General features: G+C 59.3%; 2 protein-coding genes across 10 annotated transcripts in view; both read left to right on the forward strand.

Moving 5' to 3' along the window:
* Positions 1-13,739, forward strand: part of LOC114002488 (PHD finger protein 7-like) — a 27,811-nt gene extending 14,072 nt beyond the window's left edge. Inside the window, exons 2-22 of one of the 6 annotated variants that reach the window (XM_039387872.1) lie at positions 39-130; positions 216-317; positions 474-598; positions 677-839; positions 926-1,032; positions 1,246-1,359; positions 1,492-1,610; positions 1,782-2,907; positions 3,005-3,096; positions 3,182-3,283; positions 3,571-3,684; positions 3,800-3,936; positions 4,240-4,327; positions 4,414-4,515; positions 4,633-4,745; positions 4,878-4,996; positions 5,166-5,321; positions 5,450-5,592; positions 5,896-6,160; positions 6,317-6,441; positions 6,519-6,551. In XM_039387872.1, the coding sequence (XP_039243806.1) occupies positions 39-130; positions 216-317; positions 474-598; positions 677-839; positions 926-1,032; positions 1,246-1,359; positions 1,492-1,610; positions 1,782-2,857 (1,898 nt within the window). In that variant the 3' untranslated portion in view covers positions 2,858-2,907; positions 3,005-3,096; positions 3,182-3,283; ... (9 more) ...; positions 6,317-6,441; positions 6,519-6,551. Of the gene's footprint in view, positions 1-38; positions 131-215; positions 318-473; positions 599-676; positions 840-925; positions 1,033-1,245; positions 1,360-1,491; positions 1,611-1,781; positions 2,927-3,004; positions 3,097-3,181; positions 3,284-3,439; positions 3,541-3,570; positions 3,685-3,799; positions 3,937-4,239; positions 4,328-4,413; positions 4,516-4,632; positions 4,746-4,877; positions 4,997-5,165; positions 5,322-5,449; positions 5,593-5,895; positions 6,161-6,316; positions 6,442-6,518; positions 6,552-11,727; positions 11,805-13,674 lie in introns of those variants that run through there. The other 5 variants (XM_039387873.1, XM_039387874.1, XM_027746523.2 and 2 more) reach the window with 5 other exon arrangements.
* On the forward strand, positions 9,806-16,096 carry LOC114002489 (PHD finger protein 7-like). Of its 4 annotated transcripts, none has more exons than XM_039387879.1 (14): positions 9,806-10,177; positions 10,275-10,366; positions 10,452-10,553; positions 10,710-10,834; positions 10,913-11,075; positions 11,162-11,268; positions 11,482-11,574; positions 13,899-13,919; positions 14,019-14,137; positions 14,270-14,483; positions 14,609-14,756; positions 15,060-15,324; positions 15,481-15,605; positions 15,683-16,096. In XM_039387879.1, exons 1-10 carry the CDS (start codon positions 10,135-10,137, stop codon positions 14,341-14,343), a joined length of 939 nt encoding a protein of 312 aa, XP_039243813.1. In that variant the 5' UTR covers positions 9,806-10,134; the 3' UTR covers positions 14,344-14,483; positions 14,609-14,756; positions 15,060-15,324; positions 15,481-15,605; positions 15,683-16,096. The 4 variants fall into 4 exon arrangements, with proteins under 4 accessions (XP_039243813.1, XP_039243811.1, XP_039243812.1 ...); XM_039387877.1 differs by having other exon boundaries at positions 14,612-14,756; XM_039387878.1 differs by having other exon boundaries at positions 11,482-11,570; positions 13,895-13,919; positions 14,612-14,756.
* The last annotated feature ends 345 nt before the right edge of the window (positions 16,097-16,441 follow it).

Here is a 16,441-nt window from a genome sequence, read left to right on the forward strand (position 1 = left end):
GGTGCCATGCCCGGGGCCATTGTCTCTCTCCCCTCCAGCATGCCTGCTGTGTCGGCAATCAGATGCTGACTCGGACATCTGCGGGGAAAAACTCTTCATACATGGGTTCTGTGCCCACGAGAACTGCCTGGTGAGTTGCTCTGTGGGCTCCCTCCACTTTTTGACAGGCAGTCCCTGCCACTCTCTGCTCATCAGTGAGTGGCATTTTCCTGCAGTTTTTTGCCAACAACTTTCCTGACCGCCCGGTTCATCAAGGAGGACTCTGGTGTCTTCACTCATGGGAGATCCGAGATGTAGTCTCCCAGGCGGCAGAGCAGGTGAGAGGCTGACTAGAGCAGGGAGATTTGTGCCAGGCGAGGTTTGCTGGAGCTTAGCTCAGACCCCAGGCAAGAAAACCCAGCCCTTCCAACCAGCTCTGGGACAAGGTGGAGGCCCTGAGGCTGCTGCTGATGGGGCTGCTCTGCTCTTTCCAGAGCTGCAGCATCTGTGGCCAAATCGGGGCCACCATTTACTGCTGTAGAAGACACTGTGATGTGAGCTTCCACCTGCCCTGTGCCAGGCAGGGAGGCTGTGTCACCCAGTTCTGCAGACCATTCAGGTACCTCCTGTCCCCTCCTTGCCACCACCAGGGAAGGGCCCAGCACTTCTCAGCTCACCCACCCCTTTTTCCCCCCAGGGCCTTCTGTGCTGCACACAGACCAGAGCAGGCAGTGGAGGCGACTCCAGAGCCGGGCACCGAATGCCTCATCTGCATGGAGCCTGTGGAGGACAGAAAGACCTTTAACACCCTGGTGTGCCCAGCCTGCAAAAGTGCCTGGTTCCACAGGGACTGCATCCAAGTAGGAGTGATTCTGTCACCTCTGGGGGCACAGCATGGGCTCAGCAGCACCAGGGCCTCACTCTGGCTGTTGTGTTTCTCCTGCAGGGACAGGCTCTGCATGCTGGTTATTTCTCCATCCAGTGCCCCCTCTGCAGAAATGATGACGCATTTCGCAAGGATCTGCTCACCATGGGGATCCGAATCCCCTTCAGGTTGGTGTCCTTCTGCCTGGCTCACAACACAGGGGGTGCAAGTGCTGTGCCGTGCCAGGGCCTGCCCCAGCAGTCCTGGCCCTGCCCTGTTCCGTGAGTCCCAGGTTCAGCTTCCTGCAGGAGCTGGAAATGGCACAGGGGGAAGAGCAGGGACACCCTGCACCTGCCCGATGCCGGGGCAGAGGGAGCTCATCAGTTTTCCTTTTCCATCAGACCACCAACATGGGAGGGCTTTAATGCATTTGATGAGCTGGGAGACAGACACAGGCGCTGTGATGCCAGTGAGTGCCTTTTTCCAGGAGGCAGGCAGGAGGCAGAGCGACAGGGGTAAGTTGCCAAAGCTACACCCTGGGGCTCTGCAGGGCTAGAAGCAGAAGGACCCAGGAGAAGAGCTCAGCCAGATACTCCCACGCTTTGGACACTTTGTCCTCACCTCCATGAACCTGATTGCTTTTCCAGGCCCTGGGAACTGCTCCTGTGCTCCTCCTGTGCTGCCGAGGGCACCCACAGACACTGCTCTGGCCTGAGGGACAGCAGATCCAGCTGGGAATGTGATGGCTGTGCTGGCCTGGGCACATGTAAGAGGCAAAGCACCCTGTTGACCCTGGGCCTGGTGCCCCTGGGCATGGCAGTGGGTGCTCAGGGTGGGTTTGGCGGAGCCTGTCTGCTCCAGGAGGGCTGGAGGCACTGCTCTGGCCTATCCTGCCCCAGGTCTGGAGTGGCCTTGACATTCCTGCTTCCCCTCACAGCCTCCCGAGTTGACTCCCGGCTTCCTGGTGTCAGCATGGCCAGGCAGTCAGGACTGGAGCCTTGTGATGGCTCCAGGGAACCCCAGACCACCAGCACCAACGCAGGCATCCTCGTGCTACCAGGGCTGTCTCCCAGTTCTGCACCACTGGAGACCATCAGCCCCAGCACCAGCGCCCAGGTGCCTGCCCCTGGATCTTCAACACCACAGACCAGCCACCGCCGTACCAACCGACAGACAACATGGGAGCAGTCTGTGCAAACTCCCTCACAGGAGACGAGCAGCTCCAGCCCTGAGAGTCAAGTAACATCGGGGTCATCCCACAGCACCTTCACAGAAACTGAGGACAGCAGCAGCTCCAGCAGTCGGGGGCCTGACCGCCGGCAAAACCACCCCCGCCGGCAACGTCGGGCCCAAAATCCACACTTTCGGTCCAGAAGTCCCCTGGACAGGACCCATGAGCCATCACCAAGTCCTGGGAGGCGCAGGCCCAGGCCGAGACCATCGGGGACATCCCGCAGGCGAAACCGCTCCCGCCTGCAACGTGAGACCCCAAATCCATCCGGCCGGTCCAGAAGTCGCCACGACAGGAGCCAGGTGAGAGCGCCCAGTGCTGGGAGGAGCAGCCGCAGCCGGGAGACATCAAGGACATCCCGAACACAAAATCGCTCCCGCCAACAACATCAGACCCCAAATCCATCTGGCCGGTCCAGAAGTCGCCGTGATAGAAACTGTGTGAGAGCACCAAGTGCTGGGAGCCGCATCCCCAGCCAGGAAGCATCAGGGACGTCCCGCAGGCGAAACCGCTCCCGCCGGCAACGTCAGACCCCAAATCCATCCGGCCGGTCCAGAAGTCCCCTTGACAGGAACTGCACGCCAGCACCGAGTGCTGGGAGGCGAAACTCAAGGGAGACAGCAGCCAGGACTTCCCAAAGGCAACAGCACTCCCGCCAGCAGCGGCGGACATGGAACTCATCCACCAGATCCAGAAGTCCCCACGACAGGAGCCGTGTTAGAGCACCCAGTACTGCCAGGCGCACTCACCGGTGGGACGGTGAGACACGGACCCACCGCTGACACGTCCCACGTCAGACAGGGAGGAGGAGGCCCGGAAGGGAGAGAGCCAGGTGAGAGCAAAGTGCCCCTCCCTCAGCCTGGCAGAGGGGCTGTCAGGGCGGGCAGTACAGGTGCCATGCCCGGGGCCATTGTCTCTCTCCCCTCCAGCATGACTGCTCTGTCAACAATCAGCGGCTGACCCGGACATCTGTGGGGAGAAAATGCAGAAACATGGGATCTGTTTCCACGTGTTCTGCCTGGTGAGTTGCTCTCTGGGCTCCCTCCATGTTTTGACAGGCAGTCCCTGCCACTCTCTGCTCATCAGTGAGTTACATTTTCCTGCAGTTTTTTACCAGCCACCTTCCTCTGCACAATGATGATCAAGTACAACTCCAGGGCTTTCTCCCAAGGGATATCCTACATGCAGTCAACCGAGCGGCACAGAAGGTGAGAGCCTGAGAAGAGCAGGGAGATTTGTGCCAGGTGAAGTTTGCTGGAGCTTAGCCCAGACCCCAAGCAAGAAAGCCCAGCCCTTCCAACCAGCTCTGGGACAAGGAGGAGGCCCTGAGGCTGCAGCTGATGGGGCTGCTCTGCTCTTTCCAGAGCTGCTGCATCTGTGGCCAGAGCGGGGCCACCATCGCCTGCTGGGATGGCACAGGGGGAAGAGCAGGGACACCCTGCACCTGCCCGATGCCAGGGCAGAGGTAGCTCATCAGTTTTCCTTTTCCCATCAGAGCACCATCATGGCAGGGCTTTAATGCATTTGCCCAGCTAGGAGACAGACACAGGCACTGCGATGCCAGTGAGTGCCTTTTTCCAGGAGGCAGGCAGGAGGCAGAGGAGGAGGGGTAAGTTGCCAAAGCTGCACCCCAGGGCTCTGCAGGGCTTGAAGCAGAAGGACCCAGGAGAAGAGCTCAGCCAGATAATCCCACGCTTTGGGGATGAACCTGTTTTCTTCCCCAGGCCCTGGGAACTGCTCCTGTGCTCCTGTGCTGCTGAGGTCACACTCAGGCACTGCTCTGGCCTGAGGGGCAGGGACCCACCGCTGACACGTCCCATGTCAGACAGGGAGGAGGAGCCCCCCGAAGTGAGGGAGCCAGGTGAGAGCAAAGTGCCCCTCCCTCAGCCTGGCAGAGGGGCTGTCGGGGCCAGGAGCAGTGGCACAGGGAGGCAGGAGCTGTCCAGGCATCCCGGGGCTGGGACCCTCCTTTCCTCAGCAAGCGGGGCCCAGCTGGGGCAGGGGACACCTGCTGGGACACTCGTGCCCACAATGTCCCATCCTCCCCAAGGCCTCCAGCCCTGCCCTTCAGCCAGCCAGGCAGGGACAGAGCAGCCCTTGGGGTCAATCCTGCAGGGAAGCTGCCCCAGCCCTGCAGAGGTGCCATGGTCTCTCTCCCCTCCAGCATGCCTGCTGTGTCAACAGAGGCTGACCCGGACATGTGTGGGGAAAATCTCCAGATAAATGGGTTGTGTGTCCACAAGTTCTGCCTGGTGAGTAGCTCCGTGAGCCCCCTCCATGTTTTGACAGGCAGTCCCTGCCACTCTCTGCTTATCAGTGCGTAACATTTTTCCTGCAGTATTTTGCTAGCCACCTCCTTCACCAAGCAGTTGATCGAGTAGGACTCAGTGTTTTCACCCCAAGGGATATCCTAGATGTAGTCTCCTGGGCGGCACAGAAGGTGAGAGCCTGACTAGGAGGCAGGAGCTGGAAATGGCACAGCGGGAAGAGCAGGGACACCCTGCACCTGCCCGATGCCAGGACAGAGGGAGCTCATCACTTTTCCTTTTCCTATCAGACCACCATCATGGAGAACCATACTGCATTCAATGAGCTGGGAGACAGACACAGGCACTGCGATGCCAGTGAGTGCCTTTTTCCAGGAGGCAGGCAGGAGGCAGAGGAGGAGGGGTAAGTTGCCAAAGCTGCACCCCAGGGCTCTGCAGGGCTTGAAGCACAAGGACCCAGGAGAAGAGCTCAGCCAGATAATCCCACGCTTTGGACACTTTGTCCTCACCTCCATGAACCCGTTTGCTTCCCCAGGCCCTGGGAACTGCTCCTGTGCTCCTCCTGTGCTGCCGAGGGCACCCCCAGGCACTGCTCTGGCCTGAGGGACATCATAACCAGCTGGGAATGTGATGGCTGTGCTGGCCTGGGCACAGGTAAAAGGCAAAGCAGCCTGCTGACCCTGGGCCTGGTGCCCCAGGGCCTGGAAAGGGGTGTCCAGGGTTGGCTTGGCAGAGCCTGTCTGCTCCAGGAGGACTGGAGACACTGCTCTGGCCTATCTTATCCAGGGCCTGGAGCAGCCTTGACCTCCTGCTCCCCTTACAGCATCCAGTTAAGACCCAGAGCTTTTGCTCTCATGAAGGACTCTTCTGACAACTTCAAGGAATACGAGACCATCACCCTCAGTACAAGCAAACTCCATACAAACTGACAGGCAAATCCCTCTCACAAAAGACGAGCAGCTCCAGCCCTGACAGTCAGGTAACATCGGGGTCATCCCACAGCTGCTTCCCAGCAACTGAGGACAGCAGCTGCTCCAGCAGTTGGAGTCCTGACTGCAGGTGAAACCGCTCCCACCAGCACTGTCATACCCCAAATTCATCCAGCAGATCCTGAAGTCACCGTGACAGGAGCCGTGTTAGAGCACCAGTGCTGGGAGCTCCACTCACCAGTGGGACGGTGAGACAGGGACCCACCGCTGACACGTCCCACGTCAGACAGGGAGGAGGAGCACCCGAAGGGAGGGAGCCAGGTGAGAGCAAAGTGCCCCTCCCTCAGCCTGGCAGAGGGGCTGTTGGTGCCAGGAGCAGTGGCACGGGGAGGCAGGAGCTGTCCAGGCATCCCGGGGCTGGGACCCTCCTTTCCTCAGCAAACAGGGCCCAGCTGGGGCAGGGGACACCTGCTGGGACACCCGTGCCCACAATGTCCCGTCCTCCCCAAGGCCTCCAGCCCTGCCCTTCAGCCAGCCAGGCAGGGACAGAGCAGCCCTTGGGGTCAATCCTGCAGGGAAGCTGCCCCAGCCCTGCAGAGGTGCCATGGTCTCTCTCCCCTCCAGCATGCCAGCTGTGTGGACGATCAGAGGCTGACCCAGATGTGTGGAGAAAAAATCCAGATAAATGGGCTCTGTTTCCACGAGTTCTGCCGGGTGAGTTGCTTCATGTTTTGACAGGCAGTCCCTGCCACTCTCTCCTCATCAGTACGTGTTGTTTTTTCTACAGGTTTTTGCCAGCCACCTTCATCTGCACAATGATGATCAAGTAGGATTCCAGGGCTTTCTCCCAAGGGATATCCAAGATGTAGTCTCCCGGGAAGCACAGAAGGTGAGAGCCTGAGAAGAGCAGGGAGATTTGTGCCAGGCGGGGTTTGCTGGAGCTTAGCCCAGACCCCAAGCAAGAAAGCCCAGCCCTTCCAACCAGCTCTGGGACAAGGAGGAGGCCCTGAGGCTGCTGCTGAAGGGGCTGCTCTGCTCTTTCCAGAGCTGCTGCATCTGTGGCCAGAACGGGGCCACCATCGCCTGCTGGGAAACAGTCTGTGACCTGAGCTTCCACCTGCCCTGTGCCAAGCAGGGAGGCTGTGTCACCCAGTTCATTCCACCGTACAGGTACCTCCTGTCCCCTCCTTGCCACCACCAGGGAAGGGCCCAGCACTTCTCAGCTCACCCACCCCTTTTCCCCCCAGCTCCTACTGCCCCGCACACAGCCCAGAGCAGGCAGTGGAGGCGACTCCAGAGCCGGGCGCAAACAGAGACATCCTGCAAGCGAAACCACTTCTGGCAGCAATATCAGAGCCCCAATACACAGAGCCAGTCCAGAAGTCATCGTGACAGGAGCCACGTGAGATCACCAAGGGCTGGGAGGTGCAACAGCGGCCAGGAAGAATCGAGGACATCCCAAAGGCAAAACCAGCAATGTCAGACTCCAAATTAATGCAGCCAATCTAGAAGTTGCCGTGACAGGAGCCGTGTGGCCGCCCCAAGTGCTGGGAGATGCACCCCCATCCAGGAAGCATGAAGAACATCACAGATGTGAAACTGGTTCTGTCAGCAACTTATCAAATCCCTTCAATAAATGTATAGGACTGCTTTTTAAAATATTTTTGTGTATTTGCAAAATTATGCAAATGGCACTTTCGATGTCGCAGTGTTTAGTAGATTGTTTCATCCTAATGTTTCACCTGACACATTGGAGGCTATTGCAAAGCCCAAGGCTTAGTAGTATCTTTGTGCAGGTTTCCCTTTCCTCCCCCTTGGCTTTTGGCACAGCTTTCCTTTCCTTCCTATTCTATGGTTTCCCCTTGGTGTTGCAAGGGAGAGGTTTGGAATGTTTTGCAATCCAGCGGTGCCACGGCCTCGATGCACTGAAGGCAGGGAAGCAGTGGCGGGGTGTTGGCAGCCCCGTCCTGTCCCTGCTGCCGGCGGCCCGGGGGCAGGAGCGCCCCGGCGGTGCCATGGCGGGTTCCCCTCAGGTGCGGGCAGCCGCAGCCCGGCTGTGCGGGGCGGCCCCGGCGGTGCCATGGCGGGTTCCCCTCAGGGCGGCCCCGCTGCCCGCGCACGGCGGTATTGCCGGGGCAGCCTCGTCCCGCAGGCACATCTGTGCGCTGTGACCCAGCGGCGACCGCTTCCCGCTCTAAGAGCCCGCAGGAATGGCTGCCTGGCTCCAAACTGCCCGCCGGGAGCGCGCTGGGATCGCAGGGGGAGCTCTGCCCGGGGCAGCCCCCGCACTCAGTCGCCCCGAGCCTTCCCGCCCTCCCGCACACGGCGGCGCTTTGGGAACGGCCGCGGTCGGCGCTGGAGTGGCGGCGCTCGGGCTCGAGGGAGCGCCGCGAGCCCGGGAAAGCGTCGGGAACATTCCGGCACCGAGGGGAGCGCGGGCGCGGAACTTGGGCACCCAGACGATCGCGGGTCCCAGCGGGGGAGGGTCCCGAGGGTCCCGCCCAATGGAGCGCAGGAGAGGACGGCGAGCGGCGAGTGCCGCGGGTTGGGCTTCGCTGCCCTGGAGGCAAAAACTGCACCGTGCGCCATCCAGAGGTTATCCATCGACCTTTCCCCAAACCTGCCGAGTGGGACAGGACATCAGAGCTGCGCCTGCCCAGAGCCCAGGAAAGAAACCCCATCCCTTCCAACCAGCTCCAGGAAAAACATCCGGCTCCCAGCAGCTCCACAGAGGCTCCAGCACAGGAGCCTTGTCCCCCAGACACATCTGTGGGCCGAGCCCTACCCAGAGCCCTGGGGCTGCCTGTGGAAGCCCCGAGGCTGCGGGATTTGCACGGGGTGGCCTTTAAAGGGCTCTCCCAACCCCAAGCCTTCTACCCTTCTACGGCTCTAATCTGCGCTGCAGTGTGGTGCTTACACAAGGGGCAGCTATGCCCTGTGCTGGTTTAAAATCTGCCTGCCAGCCTGAATTCAGGCAGCGAGACAAAGACCCAGCTACCGGATTTTTTTGCTATTCACTAGGTGCCTCTGCGCCCAAAGCTTCAGCCTTCCCAGGACTCGCTGGACAGCAACAGAGCCTTGTGGTGCCTCAGCCACTCCTCCCAGTCCATATCATCAGCAAACATGCTGAGGGTGCTCTCCGTCCCTTCTGCCAGGTCACCGGGCAACCGGTCAAAGGAGGCTGGCCCCAGCACTGAGCGCCGCGCTCACAACCCTCTGAGCTCTGCCATTCAGCCAGGTCTCAACCCCCTCAGTGTCCACTCATCTAAGCCACACTTGCTGAGCTGCCTGGGAGGGTGTTCTGGGAGGCAGGGTGAAAAGCCTTGCTGAAGTCATGGCAGACAACAGGCACTGCTCTCCCCTCATGTACCCAGCCAGTCACTCCAGCAGAGAAGGCTAGGAGACTGGTCAAGCATGATTTCCCCTTCCTTTTATTCCACAGGCTTAGAGATGACATGCAGCATGAGCTGTTCTGTCCCCTTTCTGGGGATGGAGGTGACACTGATGGGCCCATCATTTCCTGGGTCCATCTTGCTGCCCTTTTTGAAGACTGGAGTGATGTCGGCTGCCACAGTCCGTGGGGGGAAGGGAAATGGGACCGGGCACTGCAATAAGGGTTCTCGGCACAGTTGAGGTCTCGTGCAGCAATGCCACTTTATTTAGGGGAAACAAGGGTTTAAATAAAGTAGGTTTGAGGGGTGGATTCTAACCTGGGGAGGCGCAAGAGATTGACAACTCAGGGAAAAGTGTGATAGGGAGACAGGGGAAAGGTGGGTGGAACTCTCGGGTCTCTGAGGGAAAGGGCCAATGGTAGCTCTCCCTGCACTGTGGCAGGCTGTGACCAATCAGCGGCAGAGGAGCGGGAAAACTGGGGAGACAGGGTAACAAACAACTTTTGGAGGGAAAATCTGAGGGAGAAAGGGAGACAATATGGAGGTATGCCAGAATTCATAAAATTTAACAATAAACTGGGGTGCATAAGAATTCATAAACACACAACAATAAACTGGGGAAAAACTGTCAGTCCGGTGGGTGAATTATTCAGTAAGCAACAGGTCCATTTAGATCCCATTTATGTTTTACCAGGCAGCATATCTCTCCCATTCTGTCTTCTCATCCACCACAGTCGGCTTTCCTGCAGTCCTCAGGCACCTCTGCTGGGGAATCAGCGTCCCTGATGTGCTGGCAGTGTTCCCTGGGCCAGGGGCAGGAGCAGAGATCCGCCTTGGCCAGGGCCGGAGCCCTGGAGTGGCACTGCCTGAACAGCACTTTTTGTGCAACAGTGGCTGCCCAAGAGTCCTCGGTGGCTGCCCCAGGGCCTGGCATTTGACCCTGCGCTTGCTGCAGCAGCAGCCGCCCCGGCTCTGTGCTTACCGAGGGCTCGGGACCCGCCTCGGAACCTCGGTTACCAAGGGGCTGCCTCACAGTGGGGGGGTGGGCTGGGGCCATCCCTGCCCCTATTTCAGGTGCATGATGCTGATGTCACAGTGGCCACTGTGACTCGTGAGGCCAAGGGCACAAAATGGGACTCTGGGCTCAGGCCCAGTGTCAGTGTTACCTGATCACGAGAGGAGAAGGAAGAGGAGGGACAGCCCCCCTTTTGCAAACGCCTCTCGCTTCTTTTGCGCAGAGAGTGTAGGAGCACCTGGAGGAGACCTTGGTGTTCCTCAACCAGACGATAGAAAGAGACGGCAGAGAGAGACCGGGCTCACACAGGGCTGACCAGCGAGTCAGGGGGCTCTACGCCTCAGGGCTCTGGCCCTGTGTTGCAGACTCGTCTCACTTCTGCCTCAGAACCAGTGGAGGAGCACCTGGAGGAGACCTCGGTGTTTTAAGGACAGAGACCCACCGCTGACAGTCATCATGTCACACAGGGAGCAGGCGGCCCCCAGAGGGAGGGAGCCAGGTGAGAGCAAAGTGCCCTTCCCTCAGCCTGGCAGAGGGGCTGTCAGGGCGGGCAGTACAGGTGCCATGCCCGGGGCCATTGTCTCTCTCCCCTCCAGCATGCCTGCTGTGTCGGCAATCAGATGCTGACTCGGACATCTGCGGGGAAAAACTCTTCATACATGGGTTCTGTGCCCACGAGAACTGCCTGGTGAGTTACTCTGTGGGCTCCCTCCACTTTTTGACAGGCAGTCCCTGCCACTCTCTGCTCATCAGTGTGTGGCATTTTCCTGCAGTTTTTTGCCAACAACTTTCCTGACCGCCCGGTTCATCGAGGAGGACTCTGGTGTCTTCACTCATGGGAGATCCGAGATGTAGTCTCCCAGGCGGCAGAGCAGGTGAGAGGCTGACTAGAGCAGGGAGATTTGTGCCAGGCGAGGTTTGCTGGAGCTTAGCTCAGACCCCAGGCAAGAAAACCCAGCCCTTCCAACCAGCTCTGGGACAAGGTGGAGGCCCTGAGGCTGCTGCTGATGGGGCTGCTCTGCTCTTTCCAGAGCTGCAGCATCTGTGGCCAAATCGGGGCCACCATTTACTGCTGTAGAAGACACTGTGATGTGAGCTTCCACCTGCCCTGTGCCAAGCAGGGAGGCTGTGTCACCCAGTTCTGCAGACCATTCAGGTACCTCCTGTCCCTTCCTTGCCACCACCAGGGAAGGGCCCAGCACTTCTCAGCTCACCCAACCCTTTTTCCCCCCAGGGCCTTCTGTGCAGCACACAGACCAGAGCAGGCAGTGGAGGCGACTCCAGAGCCGGGCACCGAATGCCTCATCTGCATGGAGCCTGTGGAGGACAGAAAGACCTTTAACACCCTGGTGTGCCCAGCCTGCAAAAGTGCCTGGTTCCACAGGGACTGCATCCAAGTAGGAGTGATTCTGTCACCTCTGGGGGCACAGCATGGGCTCAGCAGCACCAGGGCCTCACTCTGGCTGTTGTGTTTCTCCTGCAGGGACAGGCTCTGCATGCTGGTTATTTCTCCATCCAGTGCCCCCTCTGCAGAAATGATGACGCATTTCGCAAGGATCTGCTCACCATGGGGATCCGAATCCCCTTCAGGTTGGTGTCCTTCTGCCTGGCTCACAACACAGGGGGTGCAAGTGCTGTGCCGTGCCAGGGCCTGCCCCAGCAGTCCTGGCCCTGCCCTGTTCCGTGAGTCCCAGGTTCAGCTTCCTGCAGGAGCTGGAAATGGCACAGGGGGAAGAGCAGGGACACCCTGCACCTGCCCGATGCCGGGGCAGAGGGAGCTCATCAGTTGTCCTTTTCCATCAGACCACCAACATGGGAGGACTTTAATGCATTTGATGAGCTGGGAGACAGACACAGGCGCTGTGATGCCAGTGAGTGCCTTTTTCCAGGAGGCAGGCAGGAGGCAGAGCGACAGGGGTAAGTTGCCAAAGCTGCATCCTGGGGCTCTGCAGGGCTAGAAGCAGAAGGACCCAGGAGAAGAGCTCAGCCAGATACTCCCACGCTTTGGACACTTTGTCCTCACCTCCATGAACCCGTTTGCTTCCCCAGGCCCTGGGAACTGCTCCTGTGCTCCTCCTGTGCTGCCGAGGGCACCCACAGACACTGCTCTGGCCTGAGGGACAGCAGATCCAGCTGGGAATGTGATGGCTGTGCTGGCCTGGGCACATGTAAGAGGCAAAGCACCCTGTTGACCCTGGGCCTGGTGCCCCTGGGCATGGCAGTGGATGCTCAGGGTGGGTTTGGCGGAGCCTGTCTGCTCCAGGAGGGCTGGAGGCACTGCTCTGGCCTATCCTGCCCCAGGTCTGGAGAGGCCTTGACATTCCTGCTTCCCCTCACAGCCTCCCGAGTTGACTCCCGGCTTCCTGGTGTCAGCATGGCCAGGCAGTCAGTACTGGAGCCTTGTAATGGCTCCAGGGAACCCCAGACCACCAGCACCAACGCAGGCATCCTCGTGCTACCAGGGCTGTCTCCCAGTTCTGCACCACTGGAGACCATCAGCCCCAGCACTAGCGCCCAGGTGCCTGCCCCTGGATCTTCAACACCACAGACCAGCCACCGCCGTACCAACCGACAGACAACATGGGAGCAGTCTGTGCAAACTCCCTCACAGGAGACGAGCAGCTCCAGCCCTGAGAGTCAAGTAACATCGGGGTCATCCCACAGCACCTTCACAGAAACTGAGGACAGCAGCAGCTCCAGCAGTCGGGGGCCTGACCGCCGGCAAAACCACCCCCGCCGGCAACGTCGGGCCCAAAATCCACACTTTCGGTCCAGAAGTCCCCTGGACAGGACCCATGAGCCATCACCAAGTCCTGGGAGGCGCAGGCCCAGGCCGAGACCATCAGGGACATCCCGCAGGCGAAACCGCTCCCGCCTGCAACGTGAGACCCCAAATCCATCCGGCCGGTCCAGAAGTCGCCACGACAGGAGCCAGGTGAGAGCGCCCAGTGCTGGGAGGAGCAGCCGCAGCCGGGAGACATCAAGGACATCCCGAACACAAAATCGCTCCCGCCAACAACATCAGACCCCAAATCCATCTGGCCGGTCCAGAAGTCGCCGTGATAGAAACTGTGTGAGAGCACCAAGTGCTGGGAGCCGCATCCCCAGCCAGGAAGCATCAGGGACGTCCCGCAGGCGAAACCGCTCCCGCCGGCAACGTCAGACCCCAAATCCATCCGGCCGGTCCAGAAGTCCCCTTGACAGGAACTGCACGCCAGCACCGAGTGCTGGCAGGCGAAACTCAAGGGAGACAGCAGCCAGGACTTCCCAAAGGCAACAGCACTCCCGCCAGCAGCGTCGGACATGGAACTCATCCACCAGATCCAGAAGTCCCCACGACAGGAGCCGTGTTAGAGCACCCAGTACTGCCAGGCGCACTCACCGGTGGGACGGTGAGACAGGGACCCACCACTGACACGTCCCACGTCAGACAGGGAGGAGGAGGCCCGGAAGGGAGAGAGCCAGGTGAGAGCAAAGTGCCCCTCCCTCAGCCTGGCAGAGGGGCTGTCGGGGTGGGCAGTACAGGTGCCATGCCCGGGCCATTGTCTCTCTCCCCTCCAGCATGACTGCTCTGTCAACAACCAGAGGCTGACCCGGACATCTGTGGGGAGAAAATGCAGAAACATGGGATCTGTTCCCACGTGTTCTGCCTGGTGAGTTGCTCTCTGGGCTCCCTCCATGTTTTGACAGGCAGTCCCTGCCACTCTCTGCTCATCAGTGAGTTTCATTTTCCTGCAGTTTTTTACCAGCCACCTTCCTCTGTACAATGATGATCAAGTACAACTCCAGGGCTTTCTCCCAAGGGATATCCTACATGCAGTCAACCGAGCGGCACAGAAGGTGAGAGCCTGAGAAGAGCAGGGAGATTTGTGCCAGGTGAAGTTTGCTGGAGCTTAGCCCAGACCCCAAGCAAGAAAGCCCAGCCCTTCCAACCAGCTCTGGGACAAGGAGGAGGCCCTGAGGCTGCAGCTGATGGGGCTGCTCTGCTCTTTCCAGAGCTGCTGCATCTGTGGCCAGAGCGGGGCCACCATCGCCTGCTGGGATGGCACAGGGGGAAGAGCAGGGACACCCTGCACCTGCCCGATGCCAGGGCAGAGGTAGCTCATCAGTTTTCCTTTTCCCATCAGAGCACCATCATGGCAGGGCTTTAATGCATTTGCCCAGCTAGGAGACAGACACAGACACTGCGATGCCAGTGAGTGCCTTTTTCCAGGAGGCAGGCAGGAGGCAGAGGAGGAGGGGTAAGTTGCCAAAGGTGCACCCCAGGGCTCTGCAGGGCTTGAAGCACAAGGACCCAGGAGAAGAGCTCAGCACCTCCATGAACCCGTTTGCTTCCCCAGGCCCTGGGAACTGCTCCTGTGCTCCTCCTGTGCTGCCGAGGGCACCCCCAGGCACTGCTCTGGCCTGAGGGACATCATAACCAGCTGGGAATGTGATGGCTGTGCAGTCCTGGGCACAGGTAAAAGGCAAAGCACCCTGATGACCCTGGGCCTGGTGCCCCTGGGCCTGGAAAGGGGTGTCCAGGGTTGGCTTGGCAGAGCCTGTCTGCTCCAGGAGGACTGGAGACACTGCTCTGGCCTATCTTATCCAGGGCCTGGAGCAGCCTTGACCCTCCTGCTCCCCTTACAGCGTCCAGTTAAGACCCAGAGCTTGTTGATCTCATGAAGGACTCTTCTGACAACTTCAAGGAATACGAGACCATCACCCTCAGTACAAGCAAACTCCATACAAACTGACAGGCAACATCGGAGGAGACTCTGAAATCCCTCTCACAAAAGACAAGCAGCTCCAGCCCTGACAGTCAGGTAACATCGGGGTCATCCCACAGCTGCTTCCCAGCAACTGAGGACAGCAGCTGCTCCAGCAGTCGGAGTCCTGACTGCAGGTGAAACTGCTCCCACCAGCACTGTCATACCCCAAATTCATCCAGCAGATCCTGAAGTCACCGTGACAGGAGCCGTGTTAGAGCACCCAGTGCTGGGAGCTCCACTCACCAGTGGGACGGTGAGACAGGGACCCACCGCTGACACGTCCCACGTCAGACAGGGAGGAGGAGCCCCCCGAAGGGAGGGAACCAGGTGAGAGCAAAGTGCCCCTCCCTCAGCCTGGCAGAGGGGCTGTTGGTGCCAGGAGCAGTGGCACGGGGAGGCAGGAGCTGTCCAGGCATCCCGGGGCTGGGACCCTCCTTTCCTCAGCAAGCAGGGCCCAGCTGGGGCAGGGGACACCTGGTGGGACACCCGTGCCCACAATGTCCCGTCCTCCCCAAGGCCTCCAGCCCTGCCCTTCAGCCAGCCAGGCAGGGACAGAGCAGCCCTTGGGGTCAATCCTGCAGGGAAGCTGCCCCAGCCCTGCAGAGGTGCCATGGTCTCTCTCCCCTCCAGCATGCCAGCTGTGTGGACGATCAGAGGCTGACCCGGACGCGTGGAGAAAAAATCCAGATAAATGGGCTCTGTTTCCACGAGTTCTGCCGGGTGAGTTGCTTCATGTTTTGACAGGCAGTCCCTGCCACTCTCTCCTCATCAGTACGTGTCCTTTTTTCTACAGGTTTTTGCCAGCCACCTTCCTCTGCACAATGATGATCAAGTAGGATTCCAGGGCTTTCTCCCAAGGGATATCCTAGATGTAGTCTCCCGGGAAGCACAGAAGGTGAGAGCCTGAGAAGAGCAGGGAGATTTGTGCCAGGCGAGGTTTGCTGGAGCTTAGCCCTGACCCCAAGCAAGAAAGCCCAGCCCTTCCAACCAGCTCTGGGACAAGGAGGAGGCCCTGAGGCTGCTGCTGATGGGGCTGCTCTGCTCTTTCCAGAGCTGCTGCATCTGTGGCCAGAGCGGGGCCACCATCTCCTGCTGGGAAACAGTCTGTGACCTGAGCTTCCACCTGCCCTGTGCCAAGCAGGGACACTGTGTCACCCAGTTCATTCCACCGTACAGGTACCTCCTGTCTCCTTCTCACCACCACCAGGGAAGGGCCCAGCACTTCTCAGCTCACCCACCCCTTTTCCCCCCAGCTCCTACTGCCCCGCACACAGCCCAGAGCAGGCAGTGGAGGTGACTCCAGAGCCAGGCACAAACAGAGACATCCTGCAAGCGAAACCACTTCTGGCAGCAATATCAGACCCCCAATACACAGAGCCAGTCCAGAAGTCATCGTGACAGGAGCCACGTGAGATCACCAAGGGCTGGGAGGTGCAACAGCGGCCAGGAAGAATCGAGGACATCCCAAAGGCAAAACCAGCAACGTCAGACTCCAAATTAATGCAGCCAATCTAGAAGTTGCCGTGACAGGAGCCGTGTGGCAGCCCCAAGTGCTGGGAGATGCACCCCCATCCAGGAAGCATCAAGAACATCACAGACGTGAAACTGGTTCTGTCAGCAACTTATCAAATCCCTTCAATAAATGTATAGGACTGCTTTTTAAAATATTTTTGTGTATTTGCAAAATTATGCAAATGGCACTTTCGATGTCGCAGTGTTTAGTAGATTGTTTCATCCTAATGTTTCACCTGACACAGTGGAGGCTATTGCAAAGCCCAAGGCTCAGTAGTATCTTTGCGCAGGTTTCCCTTTCCTCCCCCTTGGCTTTTGGCACAGCTTTCCTTTCCTTCCTATTCTATGGTTTCCCCTTGGTGTTGCAAGGGAGACGTTTGGAATGTTTTGCAATCCAGCGGTGCCACCGCCTCGATGCACTGAAGGCAGGGAAGCAGTGGCGGGGTGTTGGCAGCCCCGTCCTGTCCCTGCTGCCGGCGGCCCGGGGGCAGGAGCGCCCC

Source organism: Pipra filicauda, unplaced genomic scaffold (genome assembly GCF_003945595.2).
Source record: "Pipra filicauda isolate LSUMZ 115617 unplaced genomic scaffold, ASM394559v2 scaffold597_size247288_pilon, whole genome shotgun sequence".
Lineage (NCBI taxonomy): Eukaryota > Metazoa > Chordata > Aves > Passeriformes > Pipridae > Pipra > Pipra filicauda.